General features: G+C 48.9%; 1 protein-coding gene across 1 annotated transcript; it reads right to left on the bottom strand.

Annotated features, from left to right (window-relative positions):
- Positions 1-2,842: 2,842 nt before the first annotated feature.
- On the bottom strand, positions 2,843-16,649 carry LOC137425563 (uncharacterized). The gene is made up of 11 exons (XM_078776798.1): positions 16,497-16,649; positions 15,047-15,125; positions 14,780-14,930; positions 12,993-13,076; positions 8,684-8,808; positions 7,745-7,848; positions 6,669-7,596; positions 5,406-6,422; positions 4,209-4,322; positions 3,832-3,996; positions 2,843-3,743 (listed from the first exon to the last, which is right to left on the bottom strand). The coding sequence occupies exons 1-11, from the start codon at positions 16,628-16,630 to the stop codon at positions 3,069-3,071; spliced, it is 3,576 nt and encodes a 1,191-aa protein (XP_078632924.1). The 5' UTR covers positions 16,631-16,649; the 3' UTR covers positions 2,843-3,068.
- Between the last annotated feature and the right edge of the window lie 1,476 nt (positions 16,650-18,125).

Below are 18,125 nucleotides of genomic sequence, written 5' to 3'. Positions count from 1 at the left end.
CCGGTGGTAGATCACTGGAGACCAGGTGCAGTGAATTCTACCAGTGCCATAAACAGGGCCAGGCTGCGGACACACGCAACCATCTCCAGGTGACTCGCAGAAGGCCGTTTACATCGAACGTAATCATCCTGCACCGGCAGCGCACCTTGACAACGCTACCGCTCGATTGGAGCTCTACGAAGATCTTCACCAAAACACGCACTCACCTTCGCACCACCTGCCGCAGGACAATGTGCATCCCGATGGCTCACCTGGTCAGGTAAAGCGGGCCGCCTTTGTTCGCGCTCCGCCCGCGATCCCCCAACCACGCCCACCGCACCTGCTCACACCTCCACGCCCCTACCTGTATATTAACAATGCTCGTTTTAATACGGCATTTAATCATTTCGAGTGACTAATGGCTCAGAGGAAAGACCAAAAAGGTCGCACCACCAACAAAACCGACCACGAGATCGATCATGGCCGCAAGGAGCGAATGGGTTAAACAGACCGTTAATAGGGCAAGCTGCTTCTCAAGAATCCTCCCGAGAGAAGCGTGACGTAGCAGAGTGGTGGCGCTCACCTTCCACGGCAGGGCATGTTTGGAGACGAACCTGGAGGTCCCCTCGTGGTGAAACGGTTTATCCAGGGAATTGCGCTGTGAGCGAAGCAATTAGAGCGCGATCGGGTTTCCAGGCACAACGGTTCGGGTGCAGAAACCTGCCGACAACGCTCAAAAAGAGGATCCATCCTCACCTGGAGGAATCCAACCGCACCACCTCGAGGAGGATCCGTCCTCACCACCTGAAGGAGGATCCAACCTCACCACCGAGAGGAGGGTCCATCCTCACCACCTGGAGGATCCATCCTCACCACCTGGAGGAGGAAGCATTCTCACCACCTCGAGGAGGGTCCATCCTCACCACCTGGAGGAGGATCCAACCTCACCACCGAGAGGAGGGTCCATCACCACCTGGAGGATCCATCCTCACCACCTGGAGGAGGGTCCATCCTCACCACCTGGAGGAGGATCCATCCTCACCACCTGGAGTGGGGTCCATCCTCACCACCTGGAAGAGGATCCATCCTCACCACCTGGAAGAGGATCCATCCTCACCACCTGGAGGCAGGTCCATCCTCACCACCTGGAGGATCCATCCTCACCACCTGGAGGATCCATCCTCACCACCTGGAGGAGGGTCCATCCTCACCACCTGGACGAAGATTCATCCTCACCACCTGGACGAGGGTCCATCCTCACCACCTGGAGGGGCATCCTCACCACCTCGAGGAGGCTCCATCCTCACCACATGGTGGACGGTCCATCCTCACCACCTGAATGAACCAACTGAAGCGGTATCCCAAGCCGGTACAACTAAGGTCTGCACAAAGCCTCACTCTCTCACCCCATTTGCCCTCAATTCCCTTGCTCCTTCCCATGTAACTGTCCCCATCGACGCTGAGCTGTGCGCTGCGGATTGGGCGCAGCTGCAGGTAAATCCCCGCTTTAAGCGCCTTAAAAGCGGGGCCCACTCCGCCCGGCCGTCCCGCACTCTGACAGGACGAGGTCCACAGCGCACAACACGACCCACAATGAAGAGGTGGGGTATGGGGGCCACAGAAGCATATAAAGAATGTGACTCCTTCCTGTATGTCATCCAAGATCCATTTTGTGCAACCCAGCCAGGTGTCACGTGACCAGGTTGACTGCCCAAAACACCCGATTAATGTGCAGATCCCCTGAGTACAGGCTTTATTGGTTGTACCTGTACCCTCACCCCCAACCTGCTACTGACAGACGCTGCGAGAGCATTAAGCTCTAATCTCGCGAGATTACCTCTAATAAGCTTTCACACAAAATGCGATTTCCAAACGCCAGGTCACACAGCTGCTCAAAATGCAGTTATGAACTTTTATTACTGTACGACCCCCTTCAGGGTTCGTTTCTCATCAAAAGATCCGAAGCCTCGTACTTTTTCCAACATCCTTCTCTTCACCCGGAGGTCACGTGAGCGCACGTCACGCGCCCCCATCCCCAATTGGAGTTAATTATTTATGGCAGGTGTGGTCCAGCCAGCTGCTTCTTGATATGAAAGGGAAGAGGAGAAGGGGAGTAGAGGGTGCAACCACAGCACGAAAGAGATCTCGGGTTGAACCACGCACACAGTAAGTCAAGGCCGTGACCCCCAAACCGGCTCGTACAGGAAATAAAATTTAATCCAAATAAAGTTTCACTCGTTACACAAACATGATGTACGCAAACAAAGCACTCGACTCGAACAGTTCAACACCTCCTACAGTCACAACCGTCCGTAGAACCAAAGGTAGCTCAAAGTGCACCAAAATGTTCTCTATGGAGCCGAAGCAGATGGGCCCACTCGAGCTATCAAGGTAAGCAGCTTGTAACCAGCACTACCTGCCCGTGCCGTTCAAAGCTTACAAATTGCCATTGTCTGCAAGAAGATGATAAGGGGGGAGGGGAAGGGGAAGGGGAAGGGGAAGGGGAAGGGAGGGAGGGGGGAAGGGGGAGGGAGGGAGGGGGGAAGGGGAAGGGGGAGGGAGGGGAGGGAGGGGAGGGAGGGGGGAAGGGGAGGGAGGGGATGGAGGGGAGGAAGGGGGAGAGGGAGGGAGGGGGGGGAAGGAGAGGGAGGGGGGGGTAGGGAGGGGGGGGAAGGAGAGGGAGGGGGGGGTAAGGAGAGGGAGGGGGGGGAAGGAGAGGGAGGGGGGGGAAGGAGAGGGAGGGGGGGGAAGGAGAGGGAGGGGGGGGGAAGGAGAGGGAGGGGGGGAAGGAGAGGGAGGGGGGGAGGGGGGGAGGGGAGGGAGGGGGGGAGGGGGGGAGGGGAGGGAGGGGGGGAAGGGAGGGGGAAGGGGAGGAAGAGGAGGGGGGAGGGGAGGAAGAGGGGGAAGGGGAGGAGGAAGGGGAGGAGGAGGAGGAGGAGGAGGAGGAGGAAAGGGAAGGAGAAAAAAAAATGAAATAAAAAAAAATAATCACCCCCACCCACCTTCAACCCCTGAACCCAATAAAGAACAGGAGAGATTACTGTCTGAGGAGGAACGATTCAATGGAACAGCAGCAAATGATTAAGGGATCAGAGGTAAGGGTAATGGCGGCGAGGATACGAGTAGAACGAATGGCGGGTTTGGTAATTGGATGGGGGGAAAGGATGGCGGGGGGGATAAGGGGGACAGGTTGGTGAGAAGTTGCGAGTGTTGTATGGACCACGTAGAGACAACTGAGGACGAATGTTTTGGTGGTAGCTTCTCATGCGATTCTGGAGATGCAGCTGTCGTTGGGGATTGACCTGAGGGTGGGTGGTGTTCGAACGGGACGGCAGGGAGGTGGGCGTCGAGGTGACTCGGACTACCGACGGCGCTTGAGAACAAGGAGCGGAAGAGGAAACTACGGGGGCGGCGGCGAGGGGAGGAACACGAGCCGATGCGGAACAGGCCTGGGTAGAGACCGGAGTCGGAGATGAAAGAGGGGTGGAGCTCGTGGGTGTACACCGAGGTAACGAGGATGAGGTGGTTGCCGCAGAAGAGGTCGAGGAGGTGGTGATGGTTGTGGTCGTGGAAGAAGAACGAGGAGTAAGGGAAGAGTTGGTGGTTGAAGAGTTAGCTCGAGGAGGAATCGCTGTATTTATATTTGAGGGGGCGACGGCTGGGCATGGGCGGCTGGAAGGTCGGCGCGGAGCACGACGCTCGGGTTTGTGCAGCTGCCATGACAAGAGAGCCCGGTGCACGATCCGCCACACCTGAGGTGGAGACTGTCAGGGTTTGGAAGAGGCATCAGTTTCAGAACCGTCGGACATTTGCGAGCATATAACAATCAAAATCATGTTTCAAAGTATTCACCTTGACCTCTGACTCGGCATTTGCCACAACGTGCGGCAGCATGGCTTCCAGCGTCACACGCCACCCAGATATGGCAGCACCCCTCGAGGAATCACAGGTTTGCTTCACCACAGGACACCAGGGTCGATGCTCCATGAGTGGGTGAAAATAACGTTTGGGAATGATCTACACAAAAGATAAAGAACACGTGCGCTCTTCAAAATGGTTTTACGTCTCGTGGGCCGCGACCACCCAAAAACAATCGGTTGGTTGACGTAATCCAACTGGCCGATGCGGAACATCCAAGAGGGAACATTTCATTACGAAAAGTGGACCCGTGCACACGTTTACGTCACATTCAGGTTGCAACCCGACGGGTCAGACAGTGGGGCAAGCACCTGGCTCGCGATGGCTGCTGGCCGTGGTCGCTTGGTGCAGGGAGGTTCCACGTTTGCACCTTTATCGCCACTTTCATGAAGCGGTAAATTACGCTTCTTGTGCTTCTTTGGTGCCTGAGAAGGTGAGAGAGATGATGTGAAAAAGAAGAGGATCAGAAGAGACAGTGCTGAGGAAGAAGAATCCTCCCACTCCACCCATGATGCTCATCCCATTTTTCACAAGGCTAGAATCGTTCGGCAAAAAACGTGTTAGTCAGGGACTTTAGGGATATTTTGGTTCAAATTCTTCCAAAAGCATCAAATTTGGCGCAGATGTTGCCCATGCCATACTCTTTCGATTTTTGATGGGCGCCAAGGGCGGTATGATCCGGGGACCATACTGGTCCATCCCGCCATGTCACCTGACCTATGACGTCATAATTAGGATATGCATCCAATCACATGGCGTACTATAAGTGGTCAAAGTTCAAAATGAATCGATCGAAAAATGAAGGCAGGGATCCATTTTGAAGGTTTTCATAAAATCCAATATGGCCGCCAGGTCACATGACCTATGACGTCATATTTATGGCATGTATACATGAACCCGGATCATGATCGCACAAAAATTAAACACAAGGATATGGCATACAGTTCATAAAACATCAAAATCCGTACCTTTGTAATTAGACTGATGAACTGCGTATGCCTGAAAATTAGGAAATAGACATGTAAATATTTCCTCTAATTGTCAAAAATAAGGTCAGAGTTCGATTACCCAACCCAGAAAAAGGTGAACCTCGCGTAAATCTTGACAAAAAACTCAAAAACCGACATGTTTGACTCAAAAATGACCTTTAAGATGACCTTGAGGGTTGACCTTGACCTCGAATCATCAAAATAACATCATAATTGGATTCCTCGACCTCGAAAACCCCTGAAAAGTGGTATCATACATGATTCCAACCCTTTGGGTTATTTAACTGATTTTCCTCTAATCCGGGTGGCGGCCATTTAGTATTTCGCCAATATGGGGCCCCCGGGGGGGGGGGGGGGGGTGCCCGTCAAAAATCGAAAGAGTATGGCATGGGCAACATCTGGGCCAAATTTGGTGCTTTTGGAAGAATTTGAACCAAACGGCCCCAAAATATCCCTAAGGGCCCTGACTATGATTCAAATGTTTACTTTTAACTCGATGTATTGACATGATGGACAAACCTCAGTGCAGGAGGAATCTTCTTCCCCTTCATTCTCCTGTCCAACCCTTTCCGCCTTCTCCTCCTCCATTTTATCCATTTCCATACACTGTTCTTGAACTGGATCAACTTCCGTGTCTAACCCCTCTGCCGAATTTCCTTTCACCTCTAATGTGTTTGCTTCTGCCCCTCGATCTTCAACTTCAACAATTTCCATCATTTTTGTGTTCTTACCCTCCTCTGAATGAAACTCCATCTCCAACCTCGACCCCACCTTCTCCGACCTCAATTCAGCCTCCACACCTGACACCTCAGCCTTCAACCCTGCATCCTCCTTCTGTAATATTGACGCTGTCACCACCTGTGCCTCATTCACCAAGGGAGACACCACCTCTTTCTCCAATTTTGACCCAACCTCCACCCTTACTTCCTTTTCCAAACTCAACCCCACTGTCACCACTTCTTCTCTCACCTCCTTCTCTGACCTTGACAATGCATCCTCCACAGATTTCAACTCCACTTCAGCCTCCTTCTTAAACAATAAATCTGATTCCGATTTTGCCTCATTCTCAAATTCTGACATTGACTCAATTTCATTCTCCAGCCCTGGTCCTGCCTTCTTCTTTAATCCTAACCTGGATTCCTCCTCCGCTTCCAAGCCTGACCCTGCTTCCACTTCCAAGCCTGACCCTGACTCCATCACAACCTCCAAGTCCGATCCTGATTCTGTTTCTGCCTCCATCAATCTCGACCCTGGCTGCACCTCCTTCTCAAATCTCAACTCTGCCTCCTTCTCCGACCTTGCTTCCTTCTCAGATGCAGACATGGACTGCACTTCTGCCTCCTTCACTGACATTAGTTCCTTTTCAGATGCAGACATTGACTGCACTTCTGCCTCCTTCACTGACATAAGTTCCTTTTCAGATGCAGACACAGACTCCGCCTCTGCCTCCTTTTCAGATGCAGACACAGACTCCGCCCTTGCCTCTGCCTCCTTTTCAGATGCAGACACAGACTCTGCCTCTGCTTCTGCCTCTGCCTCCTTTTCAGATGCAGACACAGCCTCTGCCTCCTTTTCAGATGCAGACACAGACTCCGCCTCTGCCTCCGCCTCCGCCTCTGCCTCCTTTTCAGATGCAGACACAGACTCCGCCTCTGCCTCTGTCTCCGCCTCTGTCTCCGCCTCCGCCTCCGCCTCCGCCTCTGCCTCTGCCTCTGCCTCCGCCTCTGCCTCCGCCTCTGCCTCCTTTTCAGATGCAGACACAGACTCCGCCTCTGCCTCTGCCTCTGCCTCCTTTTCAGATGCAGACACAGATTCCGCCTCTGCCTCCTTTTCAGATGCAGACACAGACTCCGCCTCTGCCTCCTTTTCAGATGCAGACACAGACTCCGCCTCCTTTTCAGATGCAGACACAGACTCCGCCTCTGCCTCTGCCTCCTTTTCAGATGCAGACACAGACTCTGCCTCTGCCTCCTTTTCAGATGCAGACACAGACTCCGCCTCTGCCTCCTTTTCAGATGCAGACACAGACTCCGCCTCCTTTTCAGATGCAGGCACAGACTCCACCTCTGCCTCCTTTTCAGATGCAGACACAGACTCCGCCTTTGCCTCCTTTTCAGATGCAAACACAGACACAGACTCTACCTCCTTCCCAGACCCCACTTCCATCTCAGATTCAAACACAATCTCAGTCTCAGACACAGAACCCACCTCAGTCTCAGATCTTGAACCCACCTCCATCTCAGACCCTGACCCTGCCTCCATCTCCAATTCTGCCCCTGAATCCGCATCTTTATCCAACCTCTCCCCTGGTTCTGCCTCATTCTCAAACCCCAAAACTGGCTCTGCCTTCTCCTCGTCCACCTTCCTCCCATCCAACCCTGACACTGGATCTATCACCTGCTCCTCCTCCTTCTCCTCCAGCCCCAATCCTGGACCCTCCTCCTGCTCCTCCTGCTCCTCCTCCTCCTCCTCCTCCAACCCTTGATTCACCTCAATCGCCAACCCTGACTCTGGCTCCACCTCCTTCTCAAACTTTGACCCTAGATCTGTCTCCCCAAACCCCGACTTTGACCCTGCCTCAATCTCCATGTTTGTTTCAACCTCAATGTCTGTTTCCACAACATCTGCTCTATTACCGACTTGGTGAAAGTTCCACAGACCTGCATGTCGCCTACAGGATGTACAAGCAAGGACAGGAAGAGCCGATCCGCTAAAGGAAAGGGAACGAAAAGAAAGAAAATGTTCAGAATTAACAAGTTAGGAAACGCGACAGTATACAAATTAGGAAGACTAAAGGCAGCAAAGATTATCAGGGGAGAAGGGAATATCAACAATTGGAACTGGAAGTGCATCCTCACCTCCTCTCCCACCCGCATAAAGCGAGCAAGGCTGCAGTTTCATTCTGTTCTCTGACGACCCTTACCCGACACAGTATGGCTGTTAGGGTTTCAGGTTTCAAGCCCTAACAGAAAAGTGCGATACAAAAATACAAAGGCACATTCCATTAATTTATAAGGTCATACTACCCATCGGGCCATCGGGTTTCCCCCTATAAACATACCAGACTCAGTGGCATAATGGTTCTAGCATCCACACTCAGTCTGAGACGTTGGCAGTTCAAACCCCAATTGAGTCACACCAAAGACTTTAAAAATGGTACGTGCTGCTTCCTTGCGTGATAATCAGCATTTACAAGGCTATAGCACAGATAAACAACCATAGGTTGGCAATACGAATGCAGGCTTTGATGGGCCTAACGGCCTCCTCCTGTGTTGAAATTCCTTACAAGTGAGCCTGGTGTTGGGCTAGCGGCTAGGGTGCCAGCTTAGGATCCTAGGATCCTGGATTCGAATCCCGGTCGATCGCTGAATTAACGCCAGGGGGGTTGCCTCAGCCTGTCATCCTTCCGAGGTCGGCAAATTGAGTACCAGTTCACTGGTAATTCCCCGTTTGTCGTAAAAAGGCGACAAAAAGGGTTGGCGGCAGGAAGGGCATCCGGCCGTAAAACATTGCTTCAAAAAGGGGGCCAAAAAAACAACCACCACGGTCCCCGAAAAAGGCCAACCCCCGCTTGCGGGGAAAAATGGCCTCTAAAGGCTTCTTTTTTTTTTTTTTTGAGAGAGAACAAATATCATCATCTCAAAATCATCGAGCAAAGTCAGATCGGCACGTCAAAGTCAGATGCATTTCGTCATATTATTGAACACTTTCAACTACATCGAATTCCCACGAGCCTTTTTTCCAACTTGGCTCTTGCGTTTCCCAGTTGCAAGGCCAATCCTTCATCCCTCAAGTACCATCTCGGTGAGAAGGTCGGGTGGCAAGATGGGCAGCTCGCTTGCAATGCGAGAGAGGGAGGCATGCCGTGCCACCCAAGCAGTCCAGGCTTCACTGGTCGAGATAACTGGAGACAGCAACCAGTCTAGAGAGGATGAATGCGTATGGTAAAGGGGAAAAAGTTATACAGAAAAAAAAAAAAAATTTTTTCAATGGGAATTCAAATAATTTATGGTTATGTATTTACATTGTATTTGTTTCCCTCCAGTGATAGTTGTCTCGATAAATTAAGTAACCATTTGTAATGGCAAAAACAAAATCCTCCAAAAACGAATTGAATGAGGATGGATTATTTTTAGATGGAAATCTCCAAGAAGTCACTGCAGTCGTCCATCTGATCAAATATCTACCATTCTGCTGACGTGTCTCGCTGCACTTCCAATTATACAAGCATTACGCCTAGGTCCCCCGTCGGGGAAGTGATGTGAGTTGACAAAGTGGAAGACGCAGAAAACATGCCATGATATATTTCGCTCACAAGGTTCAGACACACATGGCGGCGGCCATCTTGGATTTTGACGTGGCGACCCAATTTTCAATAGCGTTCTTCCTTATGCCTCGATACACCCACACACCAGATTAGAAGTTGGTACTTCGCTTATTTTTCAGGATATTCCGCTCACATGGTTCAGACATACATGGCGGTGGCCATCTTGGATTTTGATGTGGGTTGCACCGATTTTGATGTGGATTTTGATGTGGGAAGAGGTTTAAAAAAAACAAACAAAAAAAAAACATCGACACTGCTTAGACTTCCAGGAAAGAAGTCGGCAGTTCAAAAAAGTGGATCTGGGGTGAATTAACGGGGGTAGAAAAGATCAAAGTTTTCGATGGGGGAAGATAAGGGATGGTGGTGAACAGCTGTTTAAAGACCTGGAGGGAGGAGTGGGATTGAAGAGAGTGAGGGAGTTTGTTCCAGAAGCGGGAGAAATGAGGAATGAAAGAGTGAAGGTGCGCAGAGAGTCTTGATTTTGGCAGTTTCACCATAAACGGGTTGCTGGCAGATCTTGTGCGACCTGTAGGAATATTTGGGGGACAGAGCACAGACAGAGCTGGGGGAGCTGGGGGAGCTAGGCCGGAGAGGAGTCGGTAGAAGACAAAGACCGCCATCCTGCCTGCGGCGAGCGAGTGAAAGGCCCTCGGAGATAGCGTCATCGCGGGAGGTTGCAATGATTCTGAAAGCTTTGGTTTCAACAGCGTGAAGCCGAGCTAGGTGTGAGGCAGGAGCACCAGCCCAGAGGGGAGAGCGGTATTCCATTGAGCTGCGGATGAAAGCCTTGTATGTGGTGAGGAGCTCAGGTGTGCCAAGGAAGGACTTCACACGACGGAGGATGCCCAGTCAGTGACTGGCTTTGGAGGCCAGCTTGGAAATGTGGTTTTCCCAGGAAAGATAATGGCAGATAGTGAGACCCAAAAGCTTGAGTGACAGAAATTCTTGGAGAGGATCGTTCAGAAAGTAGATGGGAGGGTTGTCCAGTCAGTCTTTTCGGAGAGACATTGTGAGAGGGTGAGATTTGTCAGGATTGAAGGGCATGTTCCACTTGATTGGCCAGTCTGTGATTTTGTCCAGGTCTGCAGAGAGTGAGGAGGCTGCAGACTGCTGATGTGAGGGATGAGGGATGAGGTATGGAGTGGTAGAGAGTGGAGACATCAGCAAAGAGGATTTTCCAGAGAGTCTGAGAGATCATTGATGAAGACCAGAAAAAAAACACAGGGCCCAGAACACTGCCTTGGGGACTCCAGCCTGAACAGGAAGGGGAGATGAGAGAAAACCATTCAGGGCCACACGTTGACTACGACCAGAGAGGAAGTCCGCAAGCCATGCGTGGAAATTTCCATGGATACCATGGGAGAAGAGTTTGGTGAGCAGAGCGGGGAGCCAGACAGTGTCGAAGGCATGTGACATGTCAAGGGAACAGCTCTAATTTCCTGTGTGACATCGAGGACCTCCATCCATTGTTGAGACAGCAGAAGCAGTATGTCCAGAGTAGAGTGACCTGGTGTGAAACCAAATTCATGATCAGAGATCAAGCCATTGGAGAAGAGGAAGGATTTAATATCCGAAGCAATGATGGATTCCATGACTGCTGATAATTGGGAGCAGGCTGATTGGTCTGTAGTTGCAATGATCTGTTTTTGCACATTTTTTGTGTAAAGCGGTAATGTTGGCTGATTTCCAAGCTGATGGCTGATGGCAGATGACCTTGAGCAAAAGAGAGGGTAAAGAGAATGGAGAGGGTGAGACAGAGCGGCAGAGCAGGATTTTAGGACCCGTGGGCTGATGCCATTTGGTCCAGTTGCAGAATCAGAGTCGAGGTTTGACAGTAACTTCTCCACATTGTCAGGAGAGAAAGACACAGAGTCCAGGAGCAGCTGGGTTTGAATGGGTAAGGTGGGTAAAGGGACATGGGTTTGGGACACAAAATTTTGAGGCAAACACAGAGTTGAGGCATTCGGCTTTGTCACGTGCGGTGTCAACTGTGCAGCCATTTGAGGTAAGGGAGGGGATGGAGGGGGAACAAACACCAGAAACAGATTTGACTGGACGCCACCAGGATTTGGAAGAGGGAGACAGATTTGAGAGTTCATTCTTGAGAGTGGAGAGATATTGTTTCCTGGCTCTCCTGAAGGTGGACACACACTTGTGGCTTTGTGAAAGGAAATGATTGCCTTCAGTTGGATTTGCCTTCCAGGAGGCGAAGACAAGTATTAAATGTTTATGGAGGATGGCAATGGACAAAAATCAATGTCAATGCTTTTAATTGTTATGCTGATGATAGCCAATCAAATCCTTAATTTTGATCAAACAAATCATGCTTTGACGAGTTGCTCATCCTTTCGCTTGTCTGCCATCAAATAGTTGTGCAACAATTTCCCTTAGTCAAACGGCACAAAAATGGACATACTGTCATGGACTTCCCATCTGCTCTAAAGAAAAAAATAAAAACAAAACATTTAGAGTGACCTTGGGCCAACATGTTATTCGTACAGACCAGATCTGCAATCGTGGAATTTAAATGTGTTTGATGTGAAGTTTCAATACTCATATTCGTAAAACATTCAAATCTACAATGTACAAATTTGACGATATCACTAAAATCAAATAGGAAAACATCCTCACTTCATCATCCTCAATCAGCTAAACATTATTCTGCAAAGATTGTCACACAGGAATTGAAATATTTTCATAATTTTCCAATTCTTATGAAGCTTCATTGGCTCTCAATTCAACAATGAATCGTATAAATAAATTCAAGTGTTTGTGCGTTTCTTTGTTACTTTTTCTCAGCTGAACTGTAGCACCAAGAGGCCCCAAATCTTGGGTGTAGATGTATCCCATCTTAAAAAAGGACGATTTGAAATGGCTGTAATGGTATTCAAATTGATGAGAATGGTCCAAAGACTATAAACAAGAAAGAGCAATTGGAGATTGCAGACCCTAGCCAGGATGTGTTTGTATTTTGTGTGGTGTTTATTAGCTGCTGTGTTTGGGTGGTTTATTGACATAGATTTATGTTCAATCCAACATGGCTGCCGAACTACGTGAACGATAACGTCATCAATTAAATTCTCCCATACAACTTTTGTGTAGATCACGCTCAACAAATTTCAAACTGACCGGATCAAGCGTTATACTTGTCTAATTACGTCATAATGAAGGCACAGAAGACATCATGAATACATGTTGTTCCCCATGGGGAGTACTTGACAACGAGCCATGTTTCAATTTTTCCATGGAGCGGTTTCGGATATATGGAGGGGCAAAGTTTTTTTTTCCCCAAGATGGTGCCTGTACCACGTGACCTATGACATCATAATTATCATTCAAAAATTCTACAGGGGGAGGTGCTCTTATAGTGAAAATTGTGTCAATCGGACCAACGGTTGCAGAGAAAAGCATACTCGTTCTGTGCGCACAAACAGATAGACAGACGCAAATGCAATACCCTCTCCTCTGGTGAGGGTAATCAATGAATTTGAATTGGATATTATTTGAATTAGAGACCCCATTGTGCAACATCATAAAGATGTCGTGATAGTTTTTCAGCATGTGTTCTGAATATAACAGCACATGCATCTGACGGTTATTCCAAAATAATCAGTCGGTTGATGCTATTATTCCCTTAAATGTAGGCAATGACCATGTTGTGTGCAATGAATACCCAGTACAGGCCATGCTGCACCGTGGCACAAGACTGCATGCTTTTGGGCAGCCAGAGGCACTGCGACAACACAGTGCCTAACGCACACCCTTAAAATGTTACAAACCAGGGCTGGGGTCTTCAGGCCATGAGCAGAAGGAAGAGTGGGCTGTGGTCAATGCCTTCTCCAACTCAGCAACACACTTCACATCTGCAAAGAAACCGCAGCAGCAAGATAATTACGGTAACTACATCCCAATCCATTCTCGAATACATTAAAGTCCAAAGTAGAATTATTAGTTGTAACATCTCATCCATAAAGCATGAGAATGGATCAATCTCAGGCGAATCAAATTTGCTAACGAGCTTCCGAATCATGTTCGCGAAAGAGCTTCTAAATCAAGTTCCCTACAGAGCTTCTAAATCAAGTTTGCGAAAGAGCTTCGAAATCAAGTTTGCTAAAGAGCGTCTAAATCAAGTTTGATAAAGAGCTTCTAAATCAAATTCGCTGAAGAGGTTCTAAATCAAGTTCGCTGAAGAGGTTCTAAATCAAGTTCGCTAAAGAGCTTCCGAATCAAGTTCGCTAAAGAGCTTCCCAATCAAGTTCGCTAAAGAGCTTCCGAATCAAGTTCGCTAAAGAGCTTCCGAATCAAGTTCGCTAAAGAGCTTCCGAATCAAGTTCGCTAAAGAGCTTCCGAATCAAGTTCGCTAAAGAGCTTCCGAATCAAGTTCGCTAAAGAGCTTCCGAATCAAGTTCGCTAAAGAGCTTCCGAATCAAGTTCGCTAAAGAGCTTCCGAATCAAGTTCGCTAAAGAGCTTCCGAATCAAGTTCGCTAAAGAGCTTCCGAATCAAGTTCGCTAAAGAGCTTCCGAATCAAGTTCGCTAAAGAGCTTCCGAATCAAGTTCGCTAAAGAGCTTCCGAATCAAGTTCGCTAAAGAGCTTCCGAATCAAGTTCGCTAAAGAGCTTCCGAATCAAGTTCCCTAAAGAGCTTCCGAATCAAGTTTGCGAAAGAGCTTCCGAATCAAGTTCGCTAAAGAGCTTCCGAATCAAGTTCGCTAAAGAGCTTCCGAATCAAGTTCCCTAAAGAGCTTCCGAATCAAGTTCGCTAAAGAGCTTCCGAATCAAGTTCGCTAAAGAGCTTCCGAATCAAGTTCCCTAAAGAGCTTCCGAATCAAGTTCGCTAAAGAGCTTCCGAATCAAGTTCGCTAAAGAGCTTCCGAATCAAGGTTGCTATAGAGCTTCTAAATAAAGTTCACGAAAGAGCTTTCAAATCAAGTTCGCTAAAGAGCTTCCAAATCAAGTTCCCTAAAGAGCTTCCGAATCAAGTTCGCTAAAGAGTTTACGAATCAAGTTCGCTAAAGAGCTTCTAAATCAAGTTCGCTAAAGAGTTCCCAAATCAAGTTCGCTAAAGAGCTTCCGAATCAAGTTCGCTAAAGAGCTTCTAAATCAAGTTCGCTAAAGAGTTCCCAAATCAAGTTTGCTAAAGAGCTTCTAAATCAAGTTTGATAAAGAGCTTCTAAATCAAATTCGCTGAAGAGGTTCTAAATTAAGTTCGCTAAAGAGCTTCCGAATCAAGTTCGCTAAAGAGCTTCCGAATCAAGGTTGCTATAGAGCTTCCAAATCAAGTTCACTAATCAACTATATGACCCTTTATAACCCAAAAATGAACAAAACAAACAAAAAACAACTAAAGTTATGCCAATGAGATCATAGCAGCAGTGATAAAAGATTGTGGTTTTCTTTGCTTGGCTTTTCTGCAACCTCACCAGATATCCCAAGAACAAGCAGGTAAAGGTGAGCCAGGAAAGAAAACCAAGGAAATGATTTGCTTTCGGTCTGAAGTCATGTCTGCAATCCTGTGATCCCTGTCTTACCTTTGTGAAAAGACATGGGTATGGTGCATGCACTTACAGTGTGCGATGTCCCACACAGGGGGCAGACTCGCACAGATGATGGCATGGCAGGAGGAGCAGCGCACCATGTCAGGGCCGGTGCAGAGCCAGCCCAGACGTGCGCAGCGAGGGGGAGACAAGACATCTGGCTTGGCCTGCCAGCTGAGGGCATAATGCCGGTCAAGCTAAACTTATAATCCACAATGACTTTCACCTTCACTTCAAATGATCAAATAATAACCAATGGGAAACATGCAGGCAAGAGGAAGAAAACGTTCAAGGATATTGTAAAGGTGTCCAGTCGCTTTGTAAAAGCATCTTGGTTGTGAGATGTGCTCTTTTCTTCGATGACCTGCTGCTCATTCCTACAAAAACAGATCACATTAAACAAACAAATGAAAGGTAAACAAAACTTGTACACTACATGTCCTTGTGGCACCATGGGTTGCTTACTATGATGTAGGCCTCAGGTTTATCTATACATCCTGTAAAATGCATTCACGATGACCTGCAAAATCAAATTCTCTCTATGCAAAGACTAGCAAGCCCGTGGATCCCAGCCCAGCTTATTGTTGCGTTGTTTGTAGCTCAAATTTCTCTATTTTGAAATGATAAGGACGTGGGAAGGAAGGCTGAGAAAATAGGTACAGTAAGAGTGTATTGATGTCACTTATCAGGAGCCAATCACAGTGCACCTGGCTTCACACGGCTGGGAGGGATTAAACAATCCGTTATGTACGTACGGTTATGTACGTACGTATGCCGTACGTGTCTGCATCTTACTATAATTCATCAAATGTCTGTCTGTCCATCTGTCCGTCTGTTCCCAGGTACCGCAAAAACGGCTGAACCAATCGCAACAAAATTTTGGGTGGGTAATCCTGGGACCACATGGAGTAAAATAGGCTATATTGTTTTTCCAATTTTCCAGTTTTTCCAAACACGATGGAATAATATTTACTGATATGAACAGAGATGTGGCTTTTATTGAAATTCTACAAATACCGTTTAGATTTTGATGATTTGCGTGTGATATGATTTAACGGATGTTTATTATAAATCGTTTAAAATAAAATAAAACCCTTCAATTTCTGATATTTTGCCTTTTCATTCGGGCCTCCCAATTGAAGCCCCGCCCGTAGGGCAGGTACCGTTGCTAGTTTTTAAAATTCATTTTCTCAGCTAACGTTGGTCCGATTGGCACCAAACTTTCACCATAGCATGCAAAAAAAATTTGGATAATTATGACTTCATAAGTCACGTGGTACAGGCGTCATCTTGTTTAAATTCATTACATCATTTTCTCAGAAACTGTTGGTCCGATTAACACTAAATTTTCACCATCTACTAGTGTATAATTTTTAGTGCCAATTATGACGTCATACGTCACGTGGTACTGGTGCCGACCTGGAACAACCAAAAAAACTTTCGAACTCTATATCTCCGACTATACTTCCAAATTGCGGACATGGAATTGGTGGTGAGAACGTTCATGGTTCAGGAAGCTTAACCTCAACTTAGACCATTCAGACGTGTGATCAGGTCCTAGACGTGTGATCAGGTCCTGGACGTGTGATCAGGTCCTGGACGTGCATTCCAGCATGCAATGCTATTGATGAATTCCACATTCCATGTATTCACCCTTCAGGTCCAATTCAAAGCTCGTCTCCACAACTATCCGAGCCCTAAGGCCTAACGCGCCCACTGGGGCAGTAACCCCCAAGACATCGACTCACCCTTGGTGAACTGCCGTGGATGAAGCCACGAAGCTACAAATCAATCTTCGGACTTTCTGAAGCACTTCAGCGGGCAAAGCCGAGGCCGAAGGCGCTCCATCAGCATCCGCCACAGCATCGCTACCAACAACCATTGCGACTCGAGAGATAAATAATTGCTTAATCTTCTTCTTCATCTTCTGTGCACAATTTATATCTTTTAATCTTTTGGAAAATGTCCATACGTGCCACGAAGTAACATGACATAAATAAATAACTAATTTGTTCAGACGCTGTCTGGAAACATTCAAAATAAATAGCGATCAAATGCCGAGGATACTGTTCCAAACTTTACCATCATGGCTACCACAACGTGCACATATTATAAAAACGGCCAATTTGTGATGATGGCAGTTGATGACGTATTAACAAACACAAAATGATAGAGACTATTACTATTAGTATTACTATTAGTCATAGTTTCAGCCTCTGATGGCTCCAAACCCTTGAGCCCCGATAACCCAATTAAAATGGCTACTGTAGCGGCTACCACTGGGTTTTCACAATCGCCTTGCACCTATCAAGGACGCGGAGCGATCACCATGCCGGGCTCGTCCAGGACGCCCGGGCAGGCCCGCGCTCAACTTGCCAGGCCTCGGTCGGGACGCCCGGGCATGCCCGGGCATGCCCGGGCAGGCTCGCCCTCAACTTGCCAGGCCGCAGCCAGGACGCTGGGCCACGCCCCCTCTCGCCTTTCCTGGGCAAACGCTCCGGGATAATATGTATATATATTGCTGCCCGATAAACGGGCTTTTCAGAGTGCCTGAGTGTTTGGTTTGATTAAAGCAACTCGGATGAATTCCAGCTTTTTGTCGCGTCCATTCTTCCGATCGACGTGGGAGCCCCAGCTCCTTCATTGGTGACCTACCGACATGGACACGGCAGTCGCCCTTAAACTGCCTACCTTCTGGGAGGCTCACGCGGCGGTTTGGTTCGCACAGGCGGATTCCCTGTTCGCCCTGCGAGGCATCACGGCCGACGACACCCGCTTCCACCATGTGGTAGCAGCGCTCGGTTCGGCCACCGCGGCCTGTGCGCTGAGCCTCCTCGAGAGCCCGCCAGCCGCTGACAAATACGGCGCGATTAAGAAGCTTCTCCTCGACGCTTTCGTCCTCCCATCGGCGGAACGCGCACGGCGCCTGCTCGACCTGCCCGAGCTCGGCGACACGCGCCCTTCCGAGCGAATGGACTACATGCTTTCACTGCTCGGCGAGCACTCTCCGGCATTCCTGTTCCGGGAGCTGTTCCTCCGTCAGCTGCCTAACCCAGTACGCCTCGCCCTGGCAAGCACGACGATCACAGATCCCCGGACCCTTGCCAGAGAAGCCGACAAGATCTCCGCCGCAGGACAGCGCATCGCCGCGGCGACATGGGACCCACCGCCGTCCGACGCAACACCCATGGCACCCGAGCACCCGGCACGGTCGACGACCGAACTGCCAACGCAATTGGCGGCCGCTACACCGAGCCGACCACCTCCAGCACGACGACCGGGGCCTCCACCTGACCAAGCGTGGTGTTACTATCATGCCAGGTTCGGACAGAAGGCCCGGACATGCCGACCCCCGTGCACCTTCGGCAGGCCGGGAA

The sequence above is a fragment of the Myxine glutinosa genome, chromosome 4 (genome assembly GCF_964187855.1).
Source record: "Myxine glutinosa chromosome 4, kmMyxGlut1.1, whole genome shotgun sequence".
Classification (NCBI taxonomy): Eukaryota; Metazoa; Chordata; class Myxini; order Myxiniformes; family Myxinidae; genus Myxine; species Myxine glutinosa.
Note: the sequence above shows the minus strand (reverse complement) of the source record. Positions and strands in the feature narration are given on the sequence as shown.

Bases quoted from the DNA above. Each gene is read 5' to 3' on its own strand.
- LOC137425563 (XM_078776798.1), bottom strand. From the start codon at position 16,630: ATGGTTGTTGGTAGCGATGCTGTGGCGGATGCTGATGGAGCGCCTTCG. The intron at 7,597-7,744 runs GTGAGGATGCAC...CCTTTCCTTTAG, and splicing joins TTATGCGGGTGGGAGAGGAG to CGGATCGGCTCTTCCTGTCC. The intron at 3,997-4,208 runs GTGCTTGCCCCA...TCTTTTGTGTAG, and splicing joins CAGCAGCCATCGCGAGCCAG to ATCATTCCCAAACGTTATTT.